At 40.9% G+C, this 23,911-nt stretch overlaps 1 protein-coding gene across 7 annotated transcripts in view; it reads left to right on the forward strand.

Moving 5' to 3' along the window:
• Positions 1 to 23,911, forward strand: part of HDAC4 (histone deacetylase 4) — a 279,008-nt gene that overhangs the window by 25,123 nt on the left and 229,974 nt on the right. For all 7 annotated transcript variants that reach the window (XM_067298642.1, XM_067298648.1, XM_067298646.1 and 4 more), the window contains one exon: positions 4,588 to 4,825. In XM_067298642.1, the coding sequence (XP_067154743.1) occupies positions 4,804 to 4,825 (22 nt within the window). In that variant the 5' untranslated portion in view covers positions 4,588 to 4,803. The remainder of the gene's footprint in view (positions 1 to 4,587; positions 4,826 to 23,911) is intronic.

The following is a 23,911-nucleotide window of genomic DNA, read 5'->3' on the forward strand; positions in this document are numbered from 1 at the left end:
GCCCCCAGCCCATATTGGTGCATGGGGTTATTCCTCCCTAGGTGCAGGACCCTGCACTTGCCTTTGTTGAACTTCATGAGGTTCCTCTCCACCCAGCTCTCCAGTCTGTCCAGGTCCTTCTGAATGGCAGCACAGCCCTCTGGCGTATCGGCCACTCCTCCCAGTTTTGTATTGTCGGCAAACTTGCTGAGGGTGCACTCTGTGCCTTCATCCAGGTCATTGATGAAGAAGTTGAACAAGACTGGACCCAGTACTGACCCCTGGGGGACACCGCTAGCTACAGGCCTCCAACTAGACTCTGCGCCACTGATCACAACTCTCTGAGCTCTGCCATTCAGCCAGTTCTCAATCCACCTCACTGTCCACTCATCTAACCCACACTTCCTGAGCTTGTCTATGAGTATGTTATGGAAGATGGCATCAAAAGCCTTACTGAAGTCAAGGCAGACAACATCTACTGCAGTAACTAGTACAGAGACACATCTGGAATGGGGTGAGAAGAGGAAGGTAAACATTCATACTGTCGGAACAGTCATATGGTGAAACAGTAGGATTCCTGTTATTAAAAACAAAACAAAAAACAAGAACTGTTTTCGACAGCTGAGATGTATGCAAACAGACTTGGAAAACTGTTGGGTTACTTACACTGCCTAGTTTACGTGTGATGCTGTATCTTTAATTGTTGGATAGATGCCCAGTAGAGAAAAAGTGGTCTTGGAAAGTGTGTAGAATCTCTAGAACCAAATTGTAGGGCTGTATTTTGTTGTTGTTGGTTTTGTGTTCAAGTGCAAACCTGGTATTGCACTGGGGGAGGCAGCCCTCTGGTGTATCGGCCACTCCTTCCAGTTTTGTCTCATCAGCAAACTTGCTGAGGGTGCACTCTGTCCCTTCATCCAGGTCATTGATGAAGAAGTTGAACAAGACTGGACCCAGTACTGACCCCTGGGGGACACCGCTAGCTACAGGCCTCCAAGTAGACTCTGAGCAGCTGATCACAACGCTCTGAGCTCTGCCATTCAGCCAGTTCTCAATCCACCTCGCTGTCCACTCATCTAGCTCCACTCTGATCTTGCTGTCCTGTTTGTTAAACTGGATTGAAGAGGAGTGTGTTTTACATGCCTGCTGGTTTTAATATGCTACCTGCAATGCTGCTTAGTCTGTCTGCCCTGTTCTTTGGGTCTTGTTAGTGTACTCTGTTGTGTGTGGATGATCTTTAGCTGTGTTTCTTTCTGTGCCTAATGAAGGACTCAATATTGAAGCTCTTGAAGTGCCAAACAGGCATGGTCAGCATGTGACTGCTTGTTGTCCGCCAAGGGAATTCATCTAGCCAGCAGACAGGCCTGAGGCTACCTCGGAGATAGGCAGGCTACGCAGAATGTTCTTGTGGCAGCAGTAATCCAGCCCTCGCAGGCTTTTTCCTTGTGCTGAAACAGCCCAGTTGCTTTGGCACCCAGTAAATCTGGTCTCACGCAGTCTTGGATTGAGCATGTGTGCAACGGCAGTGTTGCCTGTGCGCAGCGGGGCGAAAACTCAGGAAGCCTGATGTGCTTGTGGGTCCCCCTTCACTGAGAAAGGAAGGCGAGTGGCCTGTCTGGACAAAGCAGTTGGTTATAAGGTTACTCATGAGAGGATCATGCTGCTATAAACAAATACATCCCCATCCCCATCACCTATGGCATGTGTCTGGGTTAGTTCTTCCAGGCTGTGACCCACTCCTTGCCTATGGCTGAAGAGCTGTGTGAAGAGCGTCTTGGGAAGATGCGTAGGATAGGTTCGTTGTTCTTGCGACTGGGATATGTGGGCCAGAGGTGATCACCCCTATTCTGGAAGGTAATGGAGTACAAGTAAAACAAGCAGTGTGTGTGGTGTGTGTGTGTTTGGTTTTTTTTTCTTTTTTTTTCTTTTCTTTTTTCCCTTTTTTCCCCCCTTTGGAGAGGCAAAGCCTTCTTGGAGAACCCTGCAGACCTCAAAATGTCCTAGGCATAGGAGTAGACAGCATCTTGCTTCTACTCCTCCTAATTTGAGAAATAGTTTTTGCGAGAGTGGCAAAACCACACATTTGCGTAAGAACTGTTGCAAATAGGGGCCTAAAGACAATTCTTGACTACTTTAGAAATGTCTCATTGGACTGTACTAAGTTTAGCACAAGTGGTATTTGAAAAAATAACATAGCAAGTTTGTTGGTGAGGTAAGTTGGGAAGTGACTGCTGCTCATAGCAGCAGCAGCAGGTGTGTTGTGCTTATACTGTACTTACTCTTCTAGAACAGATGTAGGAAATCTGTCCTTAAAGAAGATGTTGCTTACACAGGTGAACCTGTTCTGTAGCTTTTCCATCTGAGCATGATTATTTTGTGGTCTCTCCTCTGCCCAGGCACTAGTAATCCCAAAATATACAGAAGCTTAGTATTGTAGATCTCTTTCATGCCTGACTGAAATCTAGCTAGAAGTTTAGGGGAAGAAGTAGGAACAGGGAAACCAGTGGTGCCGCTAAATGGATTTGCTGCTATTGTTTCAGTCCATTTTTTTCAGGAAATAAATATACATCTTCTCATTGTTCGTGCTCTATACTTCATTCTTGGATGGTAAAAATAGGTGGATAAATCTGTTAACTCTGTTCTGAATCCTTTCAGTCTACAGCTGTGGTTTCTAATGCTATAACATTACGTGCAATTTTTATTTGAAAAAAATCATGTTAATATTTGCTGATGGCTGGTCTAAGTTGACCTGACTCTTTTCAACAGAATGTGCATATTAATGGAACTGGAAGATCTTGAATGCTTGTGATAGTGGAGATCTGTAAGGATTAGAAATGACACTTAAGTAAATTTCTCTGAATTTGATGCATAGCATAAAAGAGCATTCTAGGTCTCCACAAATTCAAGATAGGCAGAGAAACTTGGAGAGCATTAATGCTGAGATACTTGGGGTTGAGAGAAACAGCCAATTAAGAGGGATTTTTATTGTAATACGGCAAGTAAGCCTCCTTGCTAAGCAGTGTATGCTTAGGCATTATATTGCAAACCAGGGAAGTACTGTCATAAAGCAGTGCTCCTCATAAGTGACTGTGGTGGCATTTAGCATAGTCTTAATACCTGTTTTTTGCAGCCTTACCAGAAAGGAATGCAAATATCTAATGATAGGAGGGAGATTAAAGTTTAGCATAATAAGAGCTCTTCCAAGAATAGATTGGACTACTTGAACTGTAATGGCATACATGAGTTGTGGACAGATGCTTATTGTGCAAGCAGCAGTAGTAGTGTAAGCCATAATCACCCGCTGCCCAAGGAATATTGCTGTCTCTTTGCTGGAGCTCACCACACCCACAGATCTGGTGGTGGAGGAGTTTGGGGCGAGTGCTCCCTACTCTGCTTTGAGCAGCGTCAGCTGGATTAATTTAGATGAGTTAACTAGTTGGCTTATGCCAGCAGGCCGATTTCTGTCTGAAGTGGGTTAGGGAGTGTTGGTATGAACTGTTTTGCTAGCAAAGCTGTGGGGGTAGAAACATCTTGTTGGGACAGCAAGGAACACCTCTGAATCCGAACTGTGTCTTTAACTTGCCTTTGTCAGGCTGTTAACAGCCTACATGCTGATGAAGTTTTCAATGTAGAGGAAGAGAAATGAGCTGTGATTATGTATAATTCTTCATATGAAGTGAATGACTGGCTTAATCTGCGTTAGTAGCTGTAACAGGTAGCACATAGCAGTGGTGGATCTGGCTCTGTGTATGTTACAAACAGTGCAAGTTTACTGTGAGATGTCCTACCTGTAAAACATGGCTATTTAGAAATACTGGATGCTGCTTTTTATACTGCCAAAAAAACCAACCAAGCACAAAACCTGAACTTTAAGACTCCTTGCAGCAGGTTCTTTTGGTGTGAGAATTTCTGGTTCCATCAGAGGCACCTTCTATGGGGACTTTTTTGGGGTGGTGGGAGTGGAAGGGAGGGGATGGGGTACAATGAGCGAGTTGACTCTGTTTGTTTTGTTTCTCTTCTTCCTACCTCTAGTATACAGCCTAAAAATAATTGGAAATGGTGGGTTTTTCCTCAAGGCAATATGATTTATTTATTTTTAATTTAATTTAATTTTTTTGTAAACTGATGGAAGTTTGGGCAGGGTAGGAGTGGAATTGATTGTGTGGGTTTTTTGTTTTCCTCCCTGCTGCAAGACCACTTGTCAGCATTTGGGATTCTTTCTTTAAACTTTGGAGAACAGATGCGTGAAGTACAGTTACCACTCATACATATGGCTTTTGAAATATGGAAGCTGTTGGATTGAAGTGGCTTCATATGGTACTGCTGAAGGATCAGAATTAACACGCAAGTTTAGGTCTTTAAGACTTGTATATGTAGTTGAAAAGTTTTATTGTTTGGTTGGTTTTTTTTAAGTGTTAAGTATTAGTTTGCATTTTTTTATGGTTATTAAAATTACATCCATAGTTCTGAAAATTATACTTTCTGGAACCTTTAATGGCTTAAATGGTATCCTAGTTTAATCTTTTCTTCTGGAAAAAAAATACAATATAATGTGTAAGTTAAACAGCTGTAAGTCTTAATTCTCTAATATAGCCATCTTTTTCTTTACAGGTGCCCATTTTGAAAACCATTAGAAGATATTCTGCCACCCTGTTGGATTACTTTGTATACAGCTCAGCATGTCATTTTGCCCTGGATTTTATACGGTGGCCATGATTTAATTCCCACTTCCTATTTCTATGTATTAGTGAAGCTCTTACGAGCTGCTTTTACTTGCCTGGAAACTGATCTTGAATCCATTCTCAAAAGGACTAGACGTTACTAGCAATGAGCTCCCAAAGCCATCCAGGTAAGGACAAAATCCCTTTAAATCAAGTGACAACAGCAGAACCACCACTGGACTCGGCCAAAGTGCTGTATCTGAACTGCAGAATGAAAGGACTTTTTGTTGAATGAGCAGACTTTTTGCTGTATTGAAATGATAATTCAGTTCCTCTCCCGGTACTTCTTTCTTTCCTACTTTGTTCTAAGTCTCAGTTTTAAGGTTGGGTTGCCTTTACCAGTTATGAGAAAATCCCGCCTATTTCAGTTTCTAACTGTTGAGTTACATATCACTGAAACATCTAGGTATTTTCTGAGGCGTTAACTAGATCTTAATTTGTTAAATCTATGCTGATGTGTCTTAATGGTATGTAGTGTTCCTCTAAGGAATGGTCATGATTCTGCTGATGTCTTTATCAATTATTTAAGAAGAAAACTGTTCGGCTTTTAAAGTACTTTCTTTTTAGTAAGAAAGAATAGTTTTGCTGGAACAAGAGTGAATTGATCCATCTCAATGTTGATTGGGATTTATCTGTAAATAATGTGCTTTGTAATTTGTAATTTAAGACAAATTCTTAGCAGATTCATTGCTAGAAAACTAATTTGACAGAAGATTCTGTAGATACTCAGGATTATGTGCTTTCTAGCTTAAAGTTGTCCAAGTATTTGTATCCAGCAAGTTTCAGGTAGCTTTGTGTTAGGCAAACATTTATTAGCTTGTGCTTTAGGTAGGGAATTTTAACTGTACTTCGTGCCTACCTTGACCATTTCAGTTTATGGTAGGGAATAATGACTACTGGGAAGCAAGTCATCTGACAACAAAAAAAAAACATGTCAAAGTACTTGTTTAACTATGGCTTTGACAACTTATTTTTGAGACTTCAGTTTAATCAGTTCTGGGCTAATGGTCAAATAAAACTAAAGTTAACAACTAAACAACTCCGACCACAACTGTGCAGTTCCTTAAATCTTGGAATATTTTTATTTTTGCCTTGGAATTATTTCTAGCAGTCCATTAGTTGTTTCTGAGGTTGGGAGCAAGAAGTGCTGCAGTAAGCATGGGATGCTGGAGGTTACAAGCAGCAGTGTTGAAAACCTGACCCTTGTGTAAGAACCTAAATGACATTTTAAATCTCTAAAGTTATTAGTCTTTTGAAAAAGAAAGAGGAAAAAAAAAAAGGCCTTTACCTCTATAATGTAGGAGTCTTAAAGATTTTGAGACTTGTTTCTGGTACTGTGGGGGCTGGGAAACTAGGCATATACATATAGGTAGAGTGTTCTGCAAATAGCTCTTCACCTGTGATGCAACGTTTTTTGCAGTGTTAGGGTTTTTCAAGAGCCCTGTCCTCCAGATAAGTGGGTAGTGCTTATTTGCATGCATTTCTGCCTTAAATAAGAGGATGTTCCTAATGGCTTTCTGCTTTTTTTTCCTCACAGTAGTGGGGTAGGTTGTGAAATATATACTTATATTAAAACCCAACAAACCTGACTTGATATTCCTTTATTTCTTAAAGAGGAGCTATCCAGATGTTCGTAGCATAGGTGGGAAACCTATGAATCAGGAAGGAGGGATATCATTTTTACTTGACTGTTCTGTTGATGCAGGAATAATGTAGGCTCACTGTTGATCTATCTCTTGTTTTTCTGTAAGTCATCTGCTGACTCTTTTTTTGTCTTGCCTCTTTTTATTGGCACTGCTACTCTTGCCCAAGCTCTGTATTGATCATGTAGCAAGGAGTCATGTAAGAAGGGCTAATGAAAGAGCAAGAAGCTCCTCAAGTTAGAAGGGCCCTTGTAGTGCTAAAATCAATTTAAGGCTGCCTTTTCTAATGAACGTGTTTAAAGTGGCCTTTACTGAGACAGCAAAGATCAAAAACCAAGGAAGTGACCACTTAGGTGGATAGCTCTGCATGTCTGTGTTCTCCTGAATTGCTGTTCCTTAAACCTTCTTGATTCTTGTTTTTAGAGGGAGGTATGGGGTGGCTCAGTAAGAATTGAAGTGGTGATTACTATATGAGTTGTCTAGAAATTAGATGACTACTACTACTGATACTAAGTACTCTCATAGTTACCCTTTTGAAACAGTAAGTAACAATTGCAATTTCATTGTTTAGAAATGCAGTTCAGACTCCATATTGACAGAAACCCTTGAAATGAAGGAGATGTGATAGGAACTCAAAACATCTTCCAAGTGTTTCACTAGAGATCATTTAAAGGGTACAGGAATCTTTGTCATACAATATGATCTTGTGGTTTATTTTTTTATATATATGAAATGGTGCTCTGCCTATACACTTTGTATACAAATATTTACAAATGGTATTTCACTTCCATAATGATTTAGTTCTAATCCCCCTGCTGTCTAGAAATTGTGTGTTTGTGCCATTCTTAGACTTGGGTTTATTCTGAGTATATTTTCAAATGTTGGGTTGAAATTGTATAGTGTATCAGGATGGCTTTTTACCTCTGGTTTACCCTGTGGAATCCTTACTGCTCATTTCTCTTATAGAGTCAGTTTTGTAATATTTGGTAGAAATATTTTTCAGACCTTGCCAAAGATGATGTCTGGGCTTCTCCTGTCAGATGCAATAGCTATTTTTATTATACTGCTACAGATAATTATTACTAATGATGTGCATTGTTTAGGGGAAGGTTCTGGCTTTAACTCAGGAGCCTATTAAATCTCGCTTCAGTGGATGTGAGCTTTCTTCTCTAATGTTCCCCAAACCTATCACTAGTGGGATATTTTAGAAACAGCACCATAAAATTGTTGCAATGTAGAACAATGAAAAAAGTGTCGTTGTTCCCCCTGCCCTGCTCTGGGAAGCTCACTTGTGAGAAATGGTGCATACCAAAGACTTCTAACTGAGGCTAAAAAAGACAGGGAACATTAACAAGTCTAAGAAAAATATGACTTGATTTCTTCCCCCATCACTGGTCAGTCTTCTGTTGTATTTTGGAGTAATTCTCTGAGAGAATAAGAAATAAACTTTGGAGAAGTAGGAACGCCCGTGTTGGTAGAAGTGAATCCTTGGGAACTTCCAGGAGGTAAATCTGTCTGCTTTGAACTCTAGATATAGAGGGAAGGCCTTGACCTTTAGTTTCTTACTGTTGGGCCAAAAACTCTGTATGGTCTCTTACATGAGCTTTGGGTTGAGGTAAGCAGCTCTTGTGAACTTATGTGCTTGGGAATTTGAGGAAGAAAATGCATGTGGGTCCAGTAGATTGAAGAGTGTGATTCTTGTGCATTAGCAAGAGAAGCAGGGAGTTTGCAGTCTGTCATGACCCAAGTGTCATGTGTTCCCATCAGCTACCCAGCGCCAGCTTGTCTGGAAGGAAGGTCCCCTTCACTGCAGGTATTTGTAGGTTCCCTGGCAGGAATCTGCATCTGTTCGGGTGGACCTGCTTGGGGGGAGCTGTGGAGAAAGAAGCACTGAAGCTGGAGGCTTGGGTGGCAGGGTGACAGGCTTTCCCTTGGAGGGTGGGGGAGAGATGTGTAGATCTAGTCAAGGTAAAGGTCAGATGTTGCGTGCCCTTTGATTTTTGGCCCTGGAGTCGCTACTTCTTCCAACGTTGAAATGAAACTGAAAAAATGCTGAAATGATGCTATAATGGATCAAGTTGCTGCAAAGTATAATTGAGAAAATTAAGCTAATTAAGATACTGTTTAGGACTATGACAAAGCTTGGGGTGGGGGGATGCATGTTTTGTTTCACTTTTCAGTAATGTGTTATGTTGCCCACAATTTAAACTGTCGTCTGTAATTTGTGATGCTGATGCCACTCATCTTGATTGGCTCAGTGTGTATTTTTTTTTTTCTTTCTCAATGACCTTAGATAACTTCTTGCTGCCTTCTTCTGCCTCCCCCACCTTAAATTTTCAATGGCCTAAGTTTCACTATCATTTGGTTCTTTAATCAGTAAAGATTGTTCTACTGATACCAGTTATACATAAAGATTAGTTAAAAAAAAAAAAATTAATCACTCAACTGATTTGTATTTGTTTAAAGTTCACTTTCCTTTGTTTAAAAAAAAAGAAAAGAAAAGAAAAAAAGAATATCTCCATGTTCAATGAAGCGTTTTGTTTATGAAATGTTATCTTACAGGAATTAGCCAGTCTGAATGCAAATGCTATATTCTTTCTTCAGAGCTACTTTTGCGGAGATGCAAATTTTATTTACATTTTGAAATGCTGAATGTTTGATAATTAGAGAATATTGAAGTTTAAGAATGAGCTGCCTATCCGATATGGAAAAATCTGCAGCAGGATCATTAAAACTGAGAGGATACGAAGAGCAGAAAGCTTCATGATCGCAGAACACTGGGAAGATGAGTTAGCAAGTCATGTGCTGTGATTTGCTAGATTAATAAGTACTTTTGTATGGCATTTTATCTGCTGAGTGTAAGAAGCTACTCTCCTTTCATGTTCCATGGCTCAATGAGGCATGGAAGACCATTTCATGTGGTATACATAAGAGCTCTCCCTGTTGTTCTCAAATGTTTTGCACTATAAAATAAATATTTTATGTGTTCTCTTTTAAAGATTAAAGTTTCTGTGGAGATGTATTTCAAAGGGGCTTTAAATGACACTGACCTACTTTCTGGCAGTAATGAGTCTTTTTCTAGAAAGTTACCTGGAGGCAAAAGCATTCTTTCAATAAACAGTAAAGACTACAGGAATAAGCTCTGGCTTTCTTTAGCACTGTTAGTATGTCTAATACTTTCTCCTTAGTGGCTGCCGTCTGGAAGAACATTCTCCTCCTGACGCAGTGTCCCTTTGCCCTGTACCCATCTGGTGCTCTAGTGCAGTACTGCTGGGTGTTATGTGTAGGGCTTTGGCATGTGAATGGGAGCCACCTGCACGCTCGGGGAGTGAAAACATGAAACTCGTTTGGGGAAATTGGTTCAAACGGTGCTTACACATTCTCTAAGGTTGAAGGTAGCAAGTGCGCAGGCTAAGGGCCAAGTTCCCAATGAGACTTGCACACGGATCACAATGTTCATAAATTCAGAGTCTCATTTCACAGAAATAAAGTACAGGAATGTACATCCATATGTATCTTGTTACAGGGTTCCTTAAAAATAGAAAACCTTTATTGTCAGCAACTACTGTGAACAAAACCTTGTGTCTTTAGTCAGTCCTTTTTAACTTTAGCAGCTCTTAAATTTAATTAAATAGGGGCTGTATCCCCGTGAATTCCTCTGACAAAGAGAGGTCTTCCAGAATCTGGCAGCTTATCCAATTACAATTTAAAGGAACTTAGAGCAAGACTTTAGACTCCCTAAAGACAGACGTCTCAGAGTGGTGAAAAAAAGTGTGTGAGAGTGAGTGAGCTTTGCTTTCTGCTGTGAGTAAGGTGAGGACATACCTGTCTTTCAGTTTTGCGGTGAGTGGTGTCAGTGTCCTTGGTGTCATGTCTGGACCTACTTGTTTTTCTTCCTTTCTTCTTTTCTTCTACGTCTCTTCCCCTTCCCCCCCCCCCCGCCCCCATTTTGCTATGTGCAGACCCCATGTTTATATGAAAAATTTGCACCGATTCTTACGGAGTCTTCTTAGATGTGTGTGTGTTAACAAAAAGGGGCTCTTAGTTTAAAAGCTGTATTGAGCACCTTCCAGTGCGTCTGGCCAGCAGAAGAACGATGAGCAACCACCGGTCAGTGTCTCAAGCTGTATAAGTTTTTGTTCGGGCCAACAAGCCAGCCAAGACACTGCAAGAACAGAACATTTCAATATCTGAAATATTAAAGTTGATATTATGGGATGGAACATGATTGAGAATATCTGGTTAGCCAAGGTTGACCAATTGAGCAAAGTCTCCCACCACTCATGATGGCCTGCCCTGCCTCTCTTAGCAGTGATGGTAGAAATTTGTTGCTGTGGGAAATTTCCAGGAATGCTATTTCTCCCATTTGCTTTAACCAATCTAACTCTTGGTGTAAGCTGGGGTGATGGAATAAAGCTTCCAGAAGGTTGAGATTTCCTAACGAAATAGGGGCTAAAGATTGGTAAAGTTGAGGGTACAGCTTAATATGCTGTACTGTCCAAATTGCGGTATAAAATTGGAATCATATGTATCACTGAGATATTTAAAAAAAACACCTGTTAAGATAAGGAACCATTGGTTGAATTTCCCTAAAATTAACAAGAACATAAGTACAAGCAAACAACTTTTACCCATGTAAACTGTAGTGGAGCTGTTCTCCTTAGCTATATCAAATGTGCAGGAGGAAGAATCAGTGGGATGTGGTGACAAACAAGTATTATGAATCTAAGATTTGATCTTCACAAACTAAACCAAGACACTCATATTCATGGCAACATTGAACATTTGCAGTTTTAAAGCTGTTTCCTTCTGGGTGTGCATAGTGGTTCATCTCTCTAGAACACATTACTAAATCCTCCTTTGCTTCCAAACCCAAAAGGATCACAGAATAGACATTCAATATATCAGCATCTGAAATTAGGATTATGAATAATTGTAGCTGACTTAAACCTGGGTGATAAGTAGCATTTACCAATTTGTTCCATTCAATTAGAGAAATCTCAGTCAGAGTTAGTTGGGGTTTGATTGATGATACTACCTCTATAGGAATTTGACCCATATCTAGCTTATCTAATCATGGCAATGATAATAGTCTGTAATAGCTTCTGAGCTTGTGTAAATGCTATAGCCATAGATACATTATCTTCCAAAGATTGAATAATGGAAAGCATAACCAATTCATCATGTTGTATAATGTTTTCCCATGTTGGAAGAATCTGGTGTCTGGTGGGTAGCATAAGAAAGCTTATTAGCCATGACTTCAACATTTGCTGCATCCACAGCAGACATACCTGCTCCAATAGGACCCATCCAATTCTTCTAATCTCAAATCTGGATTTGGGTGTTTCTCAGTGTTCCAGGTTAGCCCATCTCATCCATCCCTATTGGCTTATTTTCAAATAGGGAGTATGGTTTTGGAGATGCTCAAGCCATCTAATTGCACCTGGGCTTCTTTAAGAAAAGCTTTTGAATTTCTGACGATTTTGGTAGGTTGATCTAACTTAAGTACAAGGGGACCAATTGTGCAATACTTAGAGGGATGTTTCATTAATGATGAAAGGATCAAACACAAGCATTGATCGATTCTTTCCTCTCAATACCAATGTATAATTCCCTCTCAGAACTTCCCTACATTAAATGACACTCTCCCAAAGTTTTTGAAGCAGATAACTGATATAGCTTTGCACGTGATTCTGGTCAGTGGGATGAGCCAGTCTGGGGGCCCTTTCTGATTCAAATCTCTGCCTTCTATGGTCCAAGTGTAGGGAGTCCATTCTGCAATGACTTTCATGGTCATAAGACCGGTAAGGGTACAGTTCATCAGCTGGCTCTTTTAAGACTCAAGTCTTACTGCAATAGAAAGACTAAAAGCAGATTTTGGAGCCCAGATGACAGCTGACAACAATGTCACCTCACAGAGTCTTGGTGTTAACATCATGGGTGATGCTGACATCCTTGCATAATTCTGCAATGGTTTACAAGCCACGTTCATTCCCTTTTGTTCTCCTGCCAAAGGATGTGCGCTATAACAAAAGCGTAGCAAATCTCCAGAGGCATGCTGGACACATTCAGCCTAATCTTCTGGGGCACAACTTGTTCCTTCTCTGAGAGTGTGGAAAACACAGGAGCGTTGGTAGGTTTCACTCTTGTGACCCTTGAAGCCTTGCATGTGATGCAACAGCCTAGCAAACTGCTTTGCATAGCAGCTCCAAACAAGCAGAGGCCCCCCTGCCTGCTTCCCCTGAGATAAAGTTATAACTGAAGTTTTTGGAACTATTTCCATGCTAACCCCTGTTTCCACACTGTGCAAGGGTGAACTTTGAGTCACTCAAGGCTGTTCTGGGAGTTCCCAGGTGGGGGCTTATCTGTGGCGGCTGGAGGTTTACCTTTCCATTTCTTCACTTGAGGCGCATAGAAATATTTTCTCCTTGGCCTGCCATGATTACCCTGTCGATTTTCATCCTGATAAGCAGCAGGACTAACCTTATCCACAATATAGGCTGGTCCGTCCCACTTATGTGTCAGGAAATACTTGTCCGCAGAGAATTTCCGATATGTTACTGACTGGCCCATGTCCCATGTAACTGTTTTTCTAACACATCCTAAACTTTTGTTCATATCCCTTTGGGCTTTTCCCAATTTTCTTGCTGCCTGTTGGTGAACCTTGGCTGCTACTCCTACTAATGTTTCTACCTGCTCATCTGTGACTACCTTGTGTTCCCTAGGGCTGGATAACTCTACCCCAAGCCACAGGACTCAGGCATTCTCATTGGCTGCCATGTCTTAGCTTGGAAGGGGTATAGCCATGAATTGCTTTAAATCCTCAAAATGGGGAGTGTATCATCCCAGTCCTTGCCATTAGCTTTACAGTGTTTCTTTCTGCAAATTCATTTATGATTTTTTTGTAAGTAACCAATATAGAGGCTTGGATTTTTCTGCAAAGGACTTGATAAAAGCCTTGGGAAAAATTAATTAAGCCTAGAAATGACTGTAATGAGTGAATATTGGTTGGGGCTGGAATTTTACAAAGTGTTTCTAATCTCTGAACATCTGGGAATCAACCATTTTAACCCAATGATATCCCTTTGACTTCTCTTTGAACTAACTGAGCCTTTTCCCTGCTGTCTTTAAATCCTGTTTCGATTATGATAGCCAATACTTCTTCAGTGAGTTCTTTTGTTCTGTCTTTGGTGAGTGACTGGATTAAAATATCCACATGTGAGATCACATGCTTTGTGGATTCTGGTTGCAGCTTTTCCCACATACGTGTCACATGTGTGTGTGTGGCAAATAGTGGGGGAAGAGTAGAAACCTTGGGGGGGTGCGAGTGAATGCAAATTGGATTCCTGAAAAAGAAGAAGCAAATTTGTTCTAGCAAGCTTGATTCAAGACTGCAGAAAAAAAGCATCGGCCAGGTCTGTTACACTGTACCAGCGAGACCCTGCTGCAATTACTGCCACAACTTCCTTGTATATGGCAACCACAGGAACTACCAGGGGTGTCCAAGCATTAAAAGCTCTGTAGTCTACTGTAAGCCTCCAAGTCCCATCTGCTTTGTGCACAGGTCATAGGGGAGCATTACAGATAGACAGCATCTCTATGAGAGCACCTTGATCTACAAGATCACCTATTACTGCCTTAATTCCCGCTTCCAGCCTCTGCTGAGTATTTATATTGTTTTTGTGGGTGTGGATCAGGTCCTTCAGTGATCCCATCTGCGTCAATCCTATCACACTCAGTCTTGTTCTGTGTCCAAGCTTTCATGAATTTTCCTGCCCAAGCATCATCAGTCATGGTAGCAATGGGTTTTGGTACCTAGAGCGCAGCACATCTGTGCATAGCAGAAATGATTGTGGGTCCTTCTCAAAATGCAACAAAAGACCATTTGCCAAATCCACTATAAGACAGTCTTCCTTTAGAAATGGCTAAACAGCTAAAATTCCTCCTTCTGGGCTCTTTATTATCTGCACTATGCATTACTCCCTTTAATGTCTCTGGTTGGAAGGGGATATGTTCCCAAACTGGCGCAAGCTGACAGGCTCCGCTGTAGCCACTTAAAGTGATCTGCTCTTGAGTTTTTCTGCCTGAGTTTACCATAGATGTCTCAAGAATGTTTGTGGATGCTCCTGTGTCTACTAAAAATTGAGCCAATTTTCCTAGGTTCCCTGTGGCCATTTTGATTGTGGGTTGTCCCCAAGAATCCACTGGCAAGAGCACCAGGATCCGTGGTGCGAGCCCCCAGGAACCTGTGCCTTCCTAGCAGAACCTATGGACCTTGTCTAGGACTTGTTTGCCTGGACTGATTTTACAGGCCGTGATACAGATTCATCTGAGGGCCAGGGAAGTTGCTGTAGTTCTTGTTTTCATCTTTTTAGCTCTACCAAAGCCTCCATTAAAGTGTCATCAAATTGGTTATGATAGATTCTCATATCTTTTCCAAGATCACCGAGTTCATTACAGAGCTGGTCTCTGAAGGGGTCTTCTCTGGATTTAGGAAATTTTGGACAGGGATTCTGAGTAGGGAGTGAGTTGAATTGCACCTTTGATGACCTCGTTTTTGAGGGGGCCAAGTGGTTCTGAGTAAAGAGTTGTCTCCTCTGACTAGAGATCAGACTGTTCCTTGAAGAGATATTGAAATTTGGGTGTTGTGAGGTTTTCTGCCCTGTCACTGAAGTTGAGTGAGGGCCACAATTAGAATAAGTTACAGTTTCAGTGGGCTTACAGGAGTTTTTCCCTTGCCACTGACTGGGTCTCCTGATGGTCCCAGTGTCCTGCAGAAATGCAGCCACTCTGCGCAAACCGACAGAAAATTCTTCCCATGTGGTCTGTGTGGTCAAAAAGTCCTAGGCTTAATTTGTTTGGGGAACCTAGTCCTTCATAGATGAAGGCCATAAATTCATTCCTATCATAATTAGGGCCCCCATCATGGACAGTAGCTTTACCAGAGAGGATTTCTAAAAGCTTCTTTCTGGCTGTGTAATACTCAGGATTTTCATTTGGCATCTGGTTTTCTAAAACAAACAGTGGTAAGACTCTTCCCTAGGAAGAACAGGGTTAAAACCTCTTGCATCCACCTGTTAAAAGTTCATGTCTAGATTGGCTAAAATTCTTCCCCAAACATATGTGGATCTGTATTAGACAGATCTACATGAGCCAGCTGGGTTAGCTGTATTCTGTCTGAGTGCGGATATCTGCTCCCTGTTCGAGTGCACCAGTCAGTTACAATATTTCTATTTAAAGGACCTAACTGGCCTGCAATGGCCTGAACCTCATGGGGCTTCTATCAGACTGTTCTCCTTGCTTCTTCCTGGCCACTCGTCTCTCCATTTCCTGTCCTTTCAACCTTTTAGGTTAGTATAGGGTTAATGGAGTGGAGTCCCTCCAGCTCAGTGCTGAGAAGAACTTCTGCCGTTATATTCTTTAATTATTAAATTCCTGGGGAAGAAGGTTCAGGGATTAGTGAAAAACTGCGAACAACTTCTGCCTTTGAATCATCTCTTAAGCTTTTATGCAAAGCAAATTTTTCCCTTAGATCTGCAATGGTTGCCTTGCATTGATCATGACTTATCTTAGTGACTTTAGGTTGCTCTGCTAGAAAATGAGCTGCTGTTCTAGCTTTCTTTAGTTCATTTTCTAAAACCTTTACTTTTGTTCCTAAATCTTGTGCTTTTCCAGCTTCTAGCTCCAGTTATTTAATTTGTCAACAGAGGCTATGTCTGTGTGCCCTAGGATCTTCCTCTCTTTTGATTAAGGTTTTTTTTTTTTCTTTTTTTTTTTTCCGGTTCATTTGGGAATTTCCTCCTCCTTTAGTTTCTGGATTTCTTTTTGTAGGTTCTTTAGCTCTTCATCTTTTTTCTCTTTGGAGATCCTGTGAATCACATAAAGCATACCACAGGTCCAGATGGCACAAGCTTCCTTTCTACTGCCTTTTAATTTTGCTGATTTGCAATGACTGACATATGCTTCGCAGGTTGTAGGGATAGGATCTGCTACTTAAAACCACTGACCCTCCAGTGGCATTTCCCTTGTTTAATCACCCACTCATGGAGTTTAGTAACATCCTTTTCCTCCTTAACATATTTTTTAGTGCGAGCTGCATGGTCTGTTTCATCTTGTGCACTACTCATAGTGTTTTTACACAAACACTGTCAAGAGTTTTGTTGCTCCAAAGAGCTAACAAATAAGAAGATTTAAATGTGTTTTCTGTAAGAACCAGTCCTAGATTTACTTTCTTACAGAGTTCAGCTGCTTATGAGCATCCAGAGAGCCAGATGAAAAGATGCACTTCTGGTAATTCCAGTTACCCCCCTCACAAGCCTGCTGCTTTTCCTGCAGGTTTTGTCTGTCAGTTTATGGTCCACAAAATAAAATTGGGATGTGGCTGTTTCTTAAGACAGGGGAAACTTTGAGATTGGTTGAGAAGTAAACTCACCAGTGAGATCTGGCAGTAAGAGTAAGAGATATTGGCTGCTGCTTCTGTAAACTGAATTGAATACAGTGTCTAAGGTTGTGGCCATGAGGGTGGTAACTTACCTAGTAGAAGAAACCGTGTGATCTAAGAACATCACCTTGAAGACATTACCACTTCAGACTGTACTTGTAATATTTTTTCCCCCCTGCATTTGTTTCAAGAGAGGCACTGGTCAGTCATGGGCAAGACCAGCACATTGAATCCTCCACTCGCTCAATGATTGTCAGCTTTTTCTCTCTGAAAGCTTTATTGATAAAGATTATGTTAAGAAAATCTATTGCATAGTTGAAGTGCCTTAGGTTTTTCTTAGGAATGGACTAAGCACTATGGCTACCCTATTGATATTTTAATTGCCCAAAGAAAGGCTTTGGTAGCTGCCTTAAACAACAATGTATGGGGAAGTTGCATGAAGGCTGCATGCTATTTTGACAGTGTTGAGGTAGCAGATGTTCTGCAAACTCTCCTGCTATGGGAGAGTTATCGACTCTGGAACCAAACTTGAAATTTGTACCAGCGAAAGATTAGACTTCTCAATAAGTGGGAAATAGTTGTGTGATGAAACTCATTAGAATGCGTCTCTCTGGCTTTGGTTGTCACTCGTGTGAAAAGCAGCAATATTTACACTGTCATATAGGGTGTGACTTGGAGGAAAATCCTTGTTTCATTTAATTGTGCAGCAGGAAGTTCTGTTGGTCATTTAGTTATCGCGAGGCCAGTTGTATGGTGGGAGCTCATAGAGGTAGCTATACAGAGTGTATTAAACCTAACGAGGAGTCCTATGACTCTGAACAACACATGCTTGATCCACAGGTACTATTCATTTCAGCAGAGATGATGCCAAGCCTTCATTAAGAAGCTATGGTTGGGAGAGCTGAAAGCCTTTTTTATAGACTGGAATTGGACATGACTCCACTTACTGTTTCATTCTTCGAACCATAACAGAATAGATAGATACTCCACCTGTATTCTGATTCTTATATATGTGTAAACTGAACATGTTCTGGATTTCCTGTAAAAGGAACAGTATCATTTCTAGCACCTTGAAACTTTTAAGACTGTTACTATGGAACCTGTTGAAGTTTCTACTTGTTGGATCATCAGATAGTTGAGAGGTTCTGCATGAGTTTTTACTGCATCCTCAGAAGAAAAGAATTGTTTTGTGCTCCAACTTGGAGTTCAAGTTAAAGTTCCTTCTAGGTCAGTGTCCCTGCTCAGGGTCATTTGTACATTCCTCCCATTTCTATTTTTTTTTTTTAAATGCAATTCTTGCGCTTTGGAATTCCTTCAAAGCCTGTCTCCAAAGCAGGATTTTTTTAGCCTGTGATGTATCCTTCAGTAGAAAGATGAGCAGCAGGTACTTATGATGAGAGGTAGAGAGCTCTCAATTGTTTTGAATGAGGTATAGGGTAGGAAAAGGGTAGAAAAAAGGTTGCACTTGAGATTGTTAAAAGGCTGTCGGATGATAATGTTTAAGATAGTCCTTGGGACCTTGTGTTTCACTCTGGAGAAACTTTTTCCGTAAACTTGCCTGTTTTGTTACTCACTTTTGGTCAGTCTCAGCTTGACCTTTTATTTTATCTCACGTGTACTTTCCCCAAATTAAATTTGTTACTGGGCTTTAATAGGGAGCATATTCTCAGTATTTATTTTAAGCTAATCGGTTTGTCTTCTAAGGGCCAGGTCTCTTACGATGATGAGACTTGTTTGCATGCTTTTGATGTGGTCAGATCAATTAGGACAGGACTGAACTTTAAGCAACACTTGAATAAATTTCAGAATCAGTGGGATGACTGAAGAAGAGGGGTGGAAAATCCAGTTATTCTCAGATGGATGTCAGCCATACACACATTCTTTTTTTTTTTTTTTTTTTTTGTCTTTTAACTCTAGAAATTCTGTCATCTGGCTACCTGCACTTTGATATGTACTGTTTACTCTTATTTCAAAATAAAATGTTGCCCTTTTCTTTGAAGGCCTTTGGACAAAGGTTTTGCAGTCTTTTTTTATAAAGTTTTTCATGTTGTTGGAGGGCGGGGAGGAAGAAGGGGTTAGAGCAGCAATTGAAACAAGCTGTTTCTTCTCTTGGTGTAGTTTTAGTACTTGAGTACTAACTAATGAGAAATGGGGTATACAGTTCATTCCTGCTATAAGAAAATTAAAATAGTATATTAGTTAAAAATTTTTTTTTAAATTACTTTTTTTTAAAATTTAAAAAATACTACTGTTTCACCAATTACTGAGAAAATCAGATACTTTACTGGCAGTGCCCTTGTTTACTTTGAAATACTCAACAGAATCATATTTTAAAATTGCTGAGGACCTGCGATGACTATTCGGTTTAACAGACATCAACAGAACTAGAGTGTTGAGATATTTTTAGCAATTTTTTAGCCTTTTAAAAGAAATAAATCTAATAAAACTATTAGTATCTGAATTATATGCAGACAAATATTCGTATGGGTTTTTTTGAGAAGTTACTATGTTACTGTTTCCTAGTAATGTCTTTCAAACTGAACTGGATCAAAATTACTTTACATCTTTTCAAAGAGAAGAAATGTGTGCTGACTGTAACTATTTAGGGATTTGTCTGGAATTTCAAGCATAAGTCAAGCTTAATATTTTGTAATGCTTAAAAGTCTGCAAAAGCCCTTCAGAACTAGACTGGATTCAACAATATCCTGAAAAGCAGCTCTCGCTGTTTCTAAACAGTGACCTTATATCACAGTCCTGGAAGCTCTGTTCACCTAGCTCCATAGGTTACATGTCCACTGGCTTCCTACCCAGATGTCTGTCAGCCCAAGATGAAAATCCATGGATTAATAGATGCAGTGGGGAATATTTATTATTTAATGCAGTTATATTACAAGTTCTACAGCTAAGTCTGTTTATAAAGTACTGCTGAGCTGCTTCTTTGTCCCAAGGAAATGCTGAAGTACCAGAGGGAAAGGAGGCCAGCTTTGGCTGTCACTTCATTCTCTTACTGTGTGGTGGAACATTAATGTCTGGAGAGCTCCATTGTGAATGTAAAGGCCTTTTCCTTACCTGCCTGTCAGCTGACATCTCCAGAGATATAGTAAATAAGCTTGAAGGCAGCGTCACTAGTGGCACCAATTTTTAGAGTGCTGTCAAAACGTAGTGTGCACATGCACATGTGTGTTCTTTGGCTTGTGGTAAATGTGGTATCATCAATCCTCCTTTGAACATAGCTACGGTCTTTGAAAGGGAATCCACAAACCAGACTTAATCTTCCCAGTGTTTCCATCTGGTCTCCTTAACTTTGTAGTTACATCAGGACTATCTCAAAGGCCTGAAGTCTGAGTGTATTCTGCAAGAATGGCTGGGTAAGGTCAGCCCGAAGGTTCAGGTAGACCAGGACCACGACTCTGATGGAGTTGTGGATGCCTAGGAAAGAGTGTAAGACTAGGCAAGCCCGTGGCAAGAGTCTCAACTTCTAGTCACATGCACTTCTGAGATGGGGAGGGCTGCGAATGATAACTTTGAATTTCATAGCGCTTTTTGTGTTTCTGTAATCTGTGCAGTTGCTTTTGGAACCTGGTTAAGTTTTGGCATTTGCAAAGAATCGCATGGTTTAGCCTTGTTCTGCAAGAGGAGTTGCATTGTCTCCCTCCACTGAAGCACATGTAGGCAGCAGTTCAGATCTTGCATGGTGTGAACTGCTGTCTTTAGGAGGTCTGCTTCTTTCCATTTGAATGAAGAGCGGGGCTGTGGCATCTGAGCAATCCATGTTAAGCAGTTAAGTTGGGTGCCGGTATACCGATGGAGATAACTTTTAAATCAAGGCAAGTTGTATGGAGTCGTTCCATCATTTCTGTTTTGTACTGTTGCAGTTGTGCTAGGGGCTGAATAATCCCAGCACTGAGAAATTCTTCATCTGTGCATTGATACCTGCCATTTATTTGAATATGAGCAAGTAGGATTTTGCCAGTGCCACCAATGGTTCACCTTTAGTAGGTGCTCCTAAATTTGGGTAAAGTACAGTTGCTTGCAGTGGAGAGGACTTGTGGAAAATCTTACTGGGCTGTGGCTGCGCTCTGTGGTAGGGCTGGGATCAGGATGTTGGAGAAATGACAGATGAATTCAAAGAAATCATTAAAAAAATCAATCCTGACCCTTTCACTATTCAAGAATCTATGTACTCATTTTGTTTGTAGCTGTTATGTTGCCAAACCACATAAATAGCTTTACAGGGAAAATCGTAATAGGAATGAGGGCTAGTTTGTGAGCTTTGAACTGCTAGCCTTGGCTTTAGGTAACCCTTTTGTCCTGAAAGGCTGCTGCTGTTGTCATGTAGCCCCGTCAAATTTTATACAGTAGGAAGAAATATGATTTTGTTTTTCCATGTGTGTGGTGGGGGGGAGGAATTTGATACCTCTCTTGGCAGTGTGTATTTTGATCCTTGGATGTGACCGTCCATGAACTACTGTGTAATGACTCTTTGCTGTCAGGTTTCACCGTTTAATCAATAGGATGAGATCAATGCAATTATTTGTACCTTTGGTCACTTTAGACATAAATCTAGGAAAGCTGGGTGCTCCTGGGAGATGGGTAATCCCCCTCCTCCCCTTAGTGGGCTTATTTGAGGAGAGATCAGAGGGCAGGTTCTTTACCTCTGTAAAGCTGGCTCCAGTATTTTCGATCAATTGACAATTTTTCAGGCAGAAAAACCTTTAAACCTGTTGGTTTTAAGATATACTTCAACTAAAAAAATCATAAAGGTGACGCATTAAAAGAGGGTTTTTTTTTCTATTCTGCTTCTGCGTTCAAAACTTGCACTTTCTAGCTAAAGAGGAAAAAAAACCCTTTTAACTGTGACTTTCCTTTCTTTAGCCAGCACAAAAACAAACCATTTGAGAACTTTTTTTTTTCTCCCCATCTTCTAGTGTGCTCCTGTTGCATAAAATGTGCTGCTCTTTTTGAAAGAGACAGAAGTCTGGACTGGACCAGGCTTTCACCCCTTGTGTCTGCTGGTCAAAAAATAACCCCAAACCAACCGATGCCCAGAAGCCTAACTCTGATAGTCTATCCAAGTATTGAATCTTTGATATCTGTCACTTTAGGAAAAAAAGACTGAAACTTCAAAATACTTTCTTCTGAGTGGTCTTACGCAACCTTTGCCAGGAGCAGGCATGTGATCCTTACAGCTCAGCAAACCCAAAAGAAGGGCTGGGACATCTGTTCCCTGCTGAGGCGAGTATCTGATTGGCATTCCATATATATATATTTTTTTGCTACAGGCTTGTAACTCTGACAGGTTTTATCGTGAAGGCTTTTTTGGCAGGTAGGGGTGCTATTCATTCAGTATGCCTTAAAAATTCTTGCTTTTCTTTAAACGTGGGCTTGTGCAGTAGCTGTTTCAAGTAGGTCATCAGACTTCCTCTTGGTTGTTTTACTTCTTTGCATGCAGGATTGCAGTGGGTAGCACTTCTGGCTTGACAGCCTTCTTGCCGAGGCAGAGACCACCTTGCGGGTTTGGGATAGCAGAATTGTCAGCTGTGCCTCCCCCAAAGTCTGCCTGAGACAGGGTGATCTGAACGGACACAGTCCCAGCTTGTATTGACAAAGGATAGGGAATGCTCCAAATTCATCTGTGCATTTTTTTCTTTTTCATGAGAAAATGCATGCCTAGCAGTTCTGTCCCGTCGTTGGCATCCTGCGGCTTGCAGGGACTTTCTAATGGAGTTGCTGTATTAGGTGCTTTTTAATCTGCTGCTTGCCATGTAAGACCTCAGCTTATGTTTTTCAGCAGTTTAACGAATCAGTTTCTAACTGGGTGCATAAAGAGAATTACTCCTCCTCCACTGATTAAATTCTGGCATGAAGCATGAAATGGCTCTTGCGTCAATAAATCGTCATAACCTTTGCTTGCCTCTGTCAGCGTAAATACGGTTGGACTCTTAACATGCCTGAAAGTAGGCCAGAGGTTGCTAATTTTGCAGCTGCAAAATGGTCAAGTCCAAAAGAGTGCTGTGGGATGTGCCTGCTTGGGGGGGGGTAGCAAAGCTATTGCTTTTCAGGCTACAGGTTGGGTTGCACCCCCCAACCTATTTTTTAACTTCTGGAATTGTATTTTATATAAAAAGATATCGCATTACAAGTGTCTTAAGAGGAGACTGTAGGTTTTTTTCGTTTGTTTTCTTTTGTTAGATGCATTTGTGTTGGTGAGCAACTGTGTGCATTTTTATAGCTGCGACCAAACTGAATGCCTTTCTAATCATGCTTTGGTTTGCTTGGGTTATGTTTGACTTAGTTATGAAAGGCACATCTCCAGCCTGCATGACCCCAGTCCTCAAGGTTTTGCTGATTTCTTCAGTGATCTCCCGTGCTCCTCACACCTGCTTATCTCTTGCTATCTTAGTGTATATCAGTCGTTTCACAGATTGCTGACGGCTGCAGTTCTCTGCTCTACAGCTACCTGCAAATTGTCACTTTGGCGATGCAGCTGCGTTCAGAACAGCAACTGAAACAGTGTATGCCAGTGCATGTTTCGTGCTCTTCACCTGTGTATGGACTACCGAGTGGGTTTGAGACCTCATTTCGCTCCTCTGCTTTGGTTCACTTGGGAAAGTGAGCTGGTTGCTGAGACTGCCTTTTTCTCTCTGACTCTGTAAAGTAGAACTAATATTTCCTTTCGTCAAGGAGAGTATGGATTGCATTTTGCAAAAGAATGGGATGTTTTGTGGATAACTGCCCAGAGTACCTGGGCTACAGTTGCTTGAAATCTTTAGAGTATTCTAGCAATCAGGTGAAACAAATTTTCCACAAAGCCATTTGCTTGAACAGCCATCACTGTGCAAACCAGGTACTGAATGCTTCAAAAAATAGACAGTAAGAAACCTGATAAATAACTTAGCAGCTTTTTAAAGATAGGGTAGAGCTTAATTTTCAGGGAATGTAGTGTCTGTGCTCATTTGTTTACTAGGCAAAGGGAAGAAAACTGGGGTTTAATTGTAAAGATGATGGCACATTTCAAGTACTCTAGCCTATCTTGGTTAAAAGATCCAGTTGCAAGTCTGGTCTCATTAAAGAAAAAAAAAGTGAACGGTACAACTGAATGGTAAAGCAAGTATGCAAAAGTATAGCAT

Source organism: Apteryx mantelli, chromosome 6 (genome assembly GCF_036417845.1).
Source record: "Apteryx mantelli isolate bAptMan1 chromosome 6, bAptMan1.hap1, whole genome shotgun sequence".
Classification (NCBI taxonomy): Eukaryota; Metazoa; Chordata; class Aves; order Apterygiformes; family Apterygidae; genus Apteryx; species Apteryx mantelli.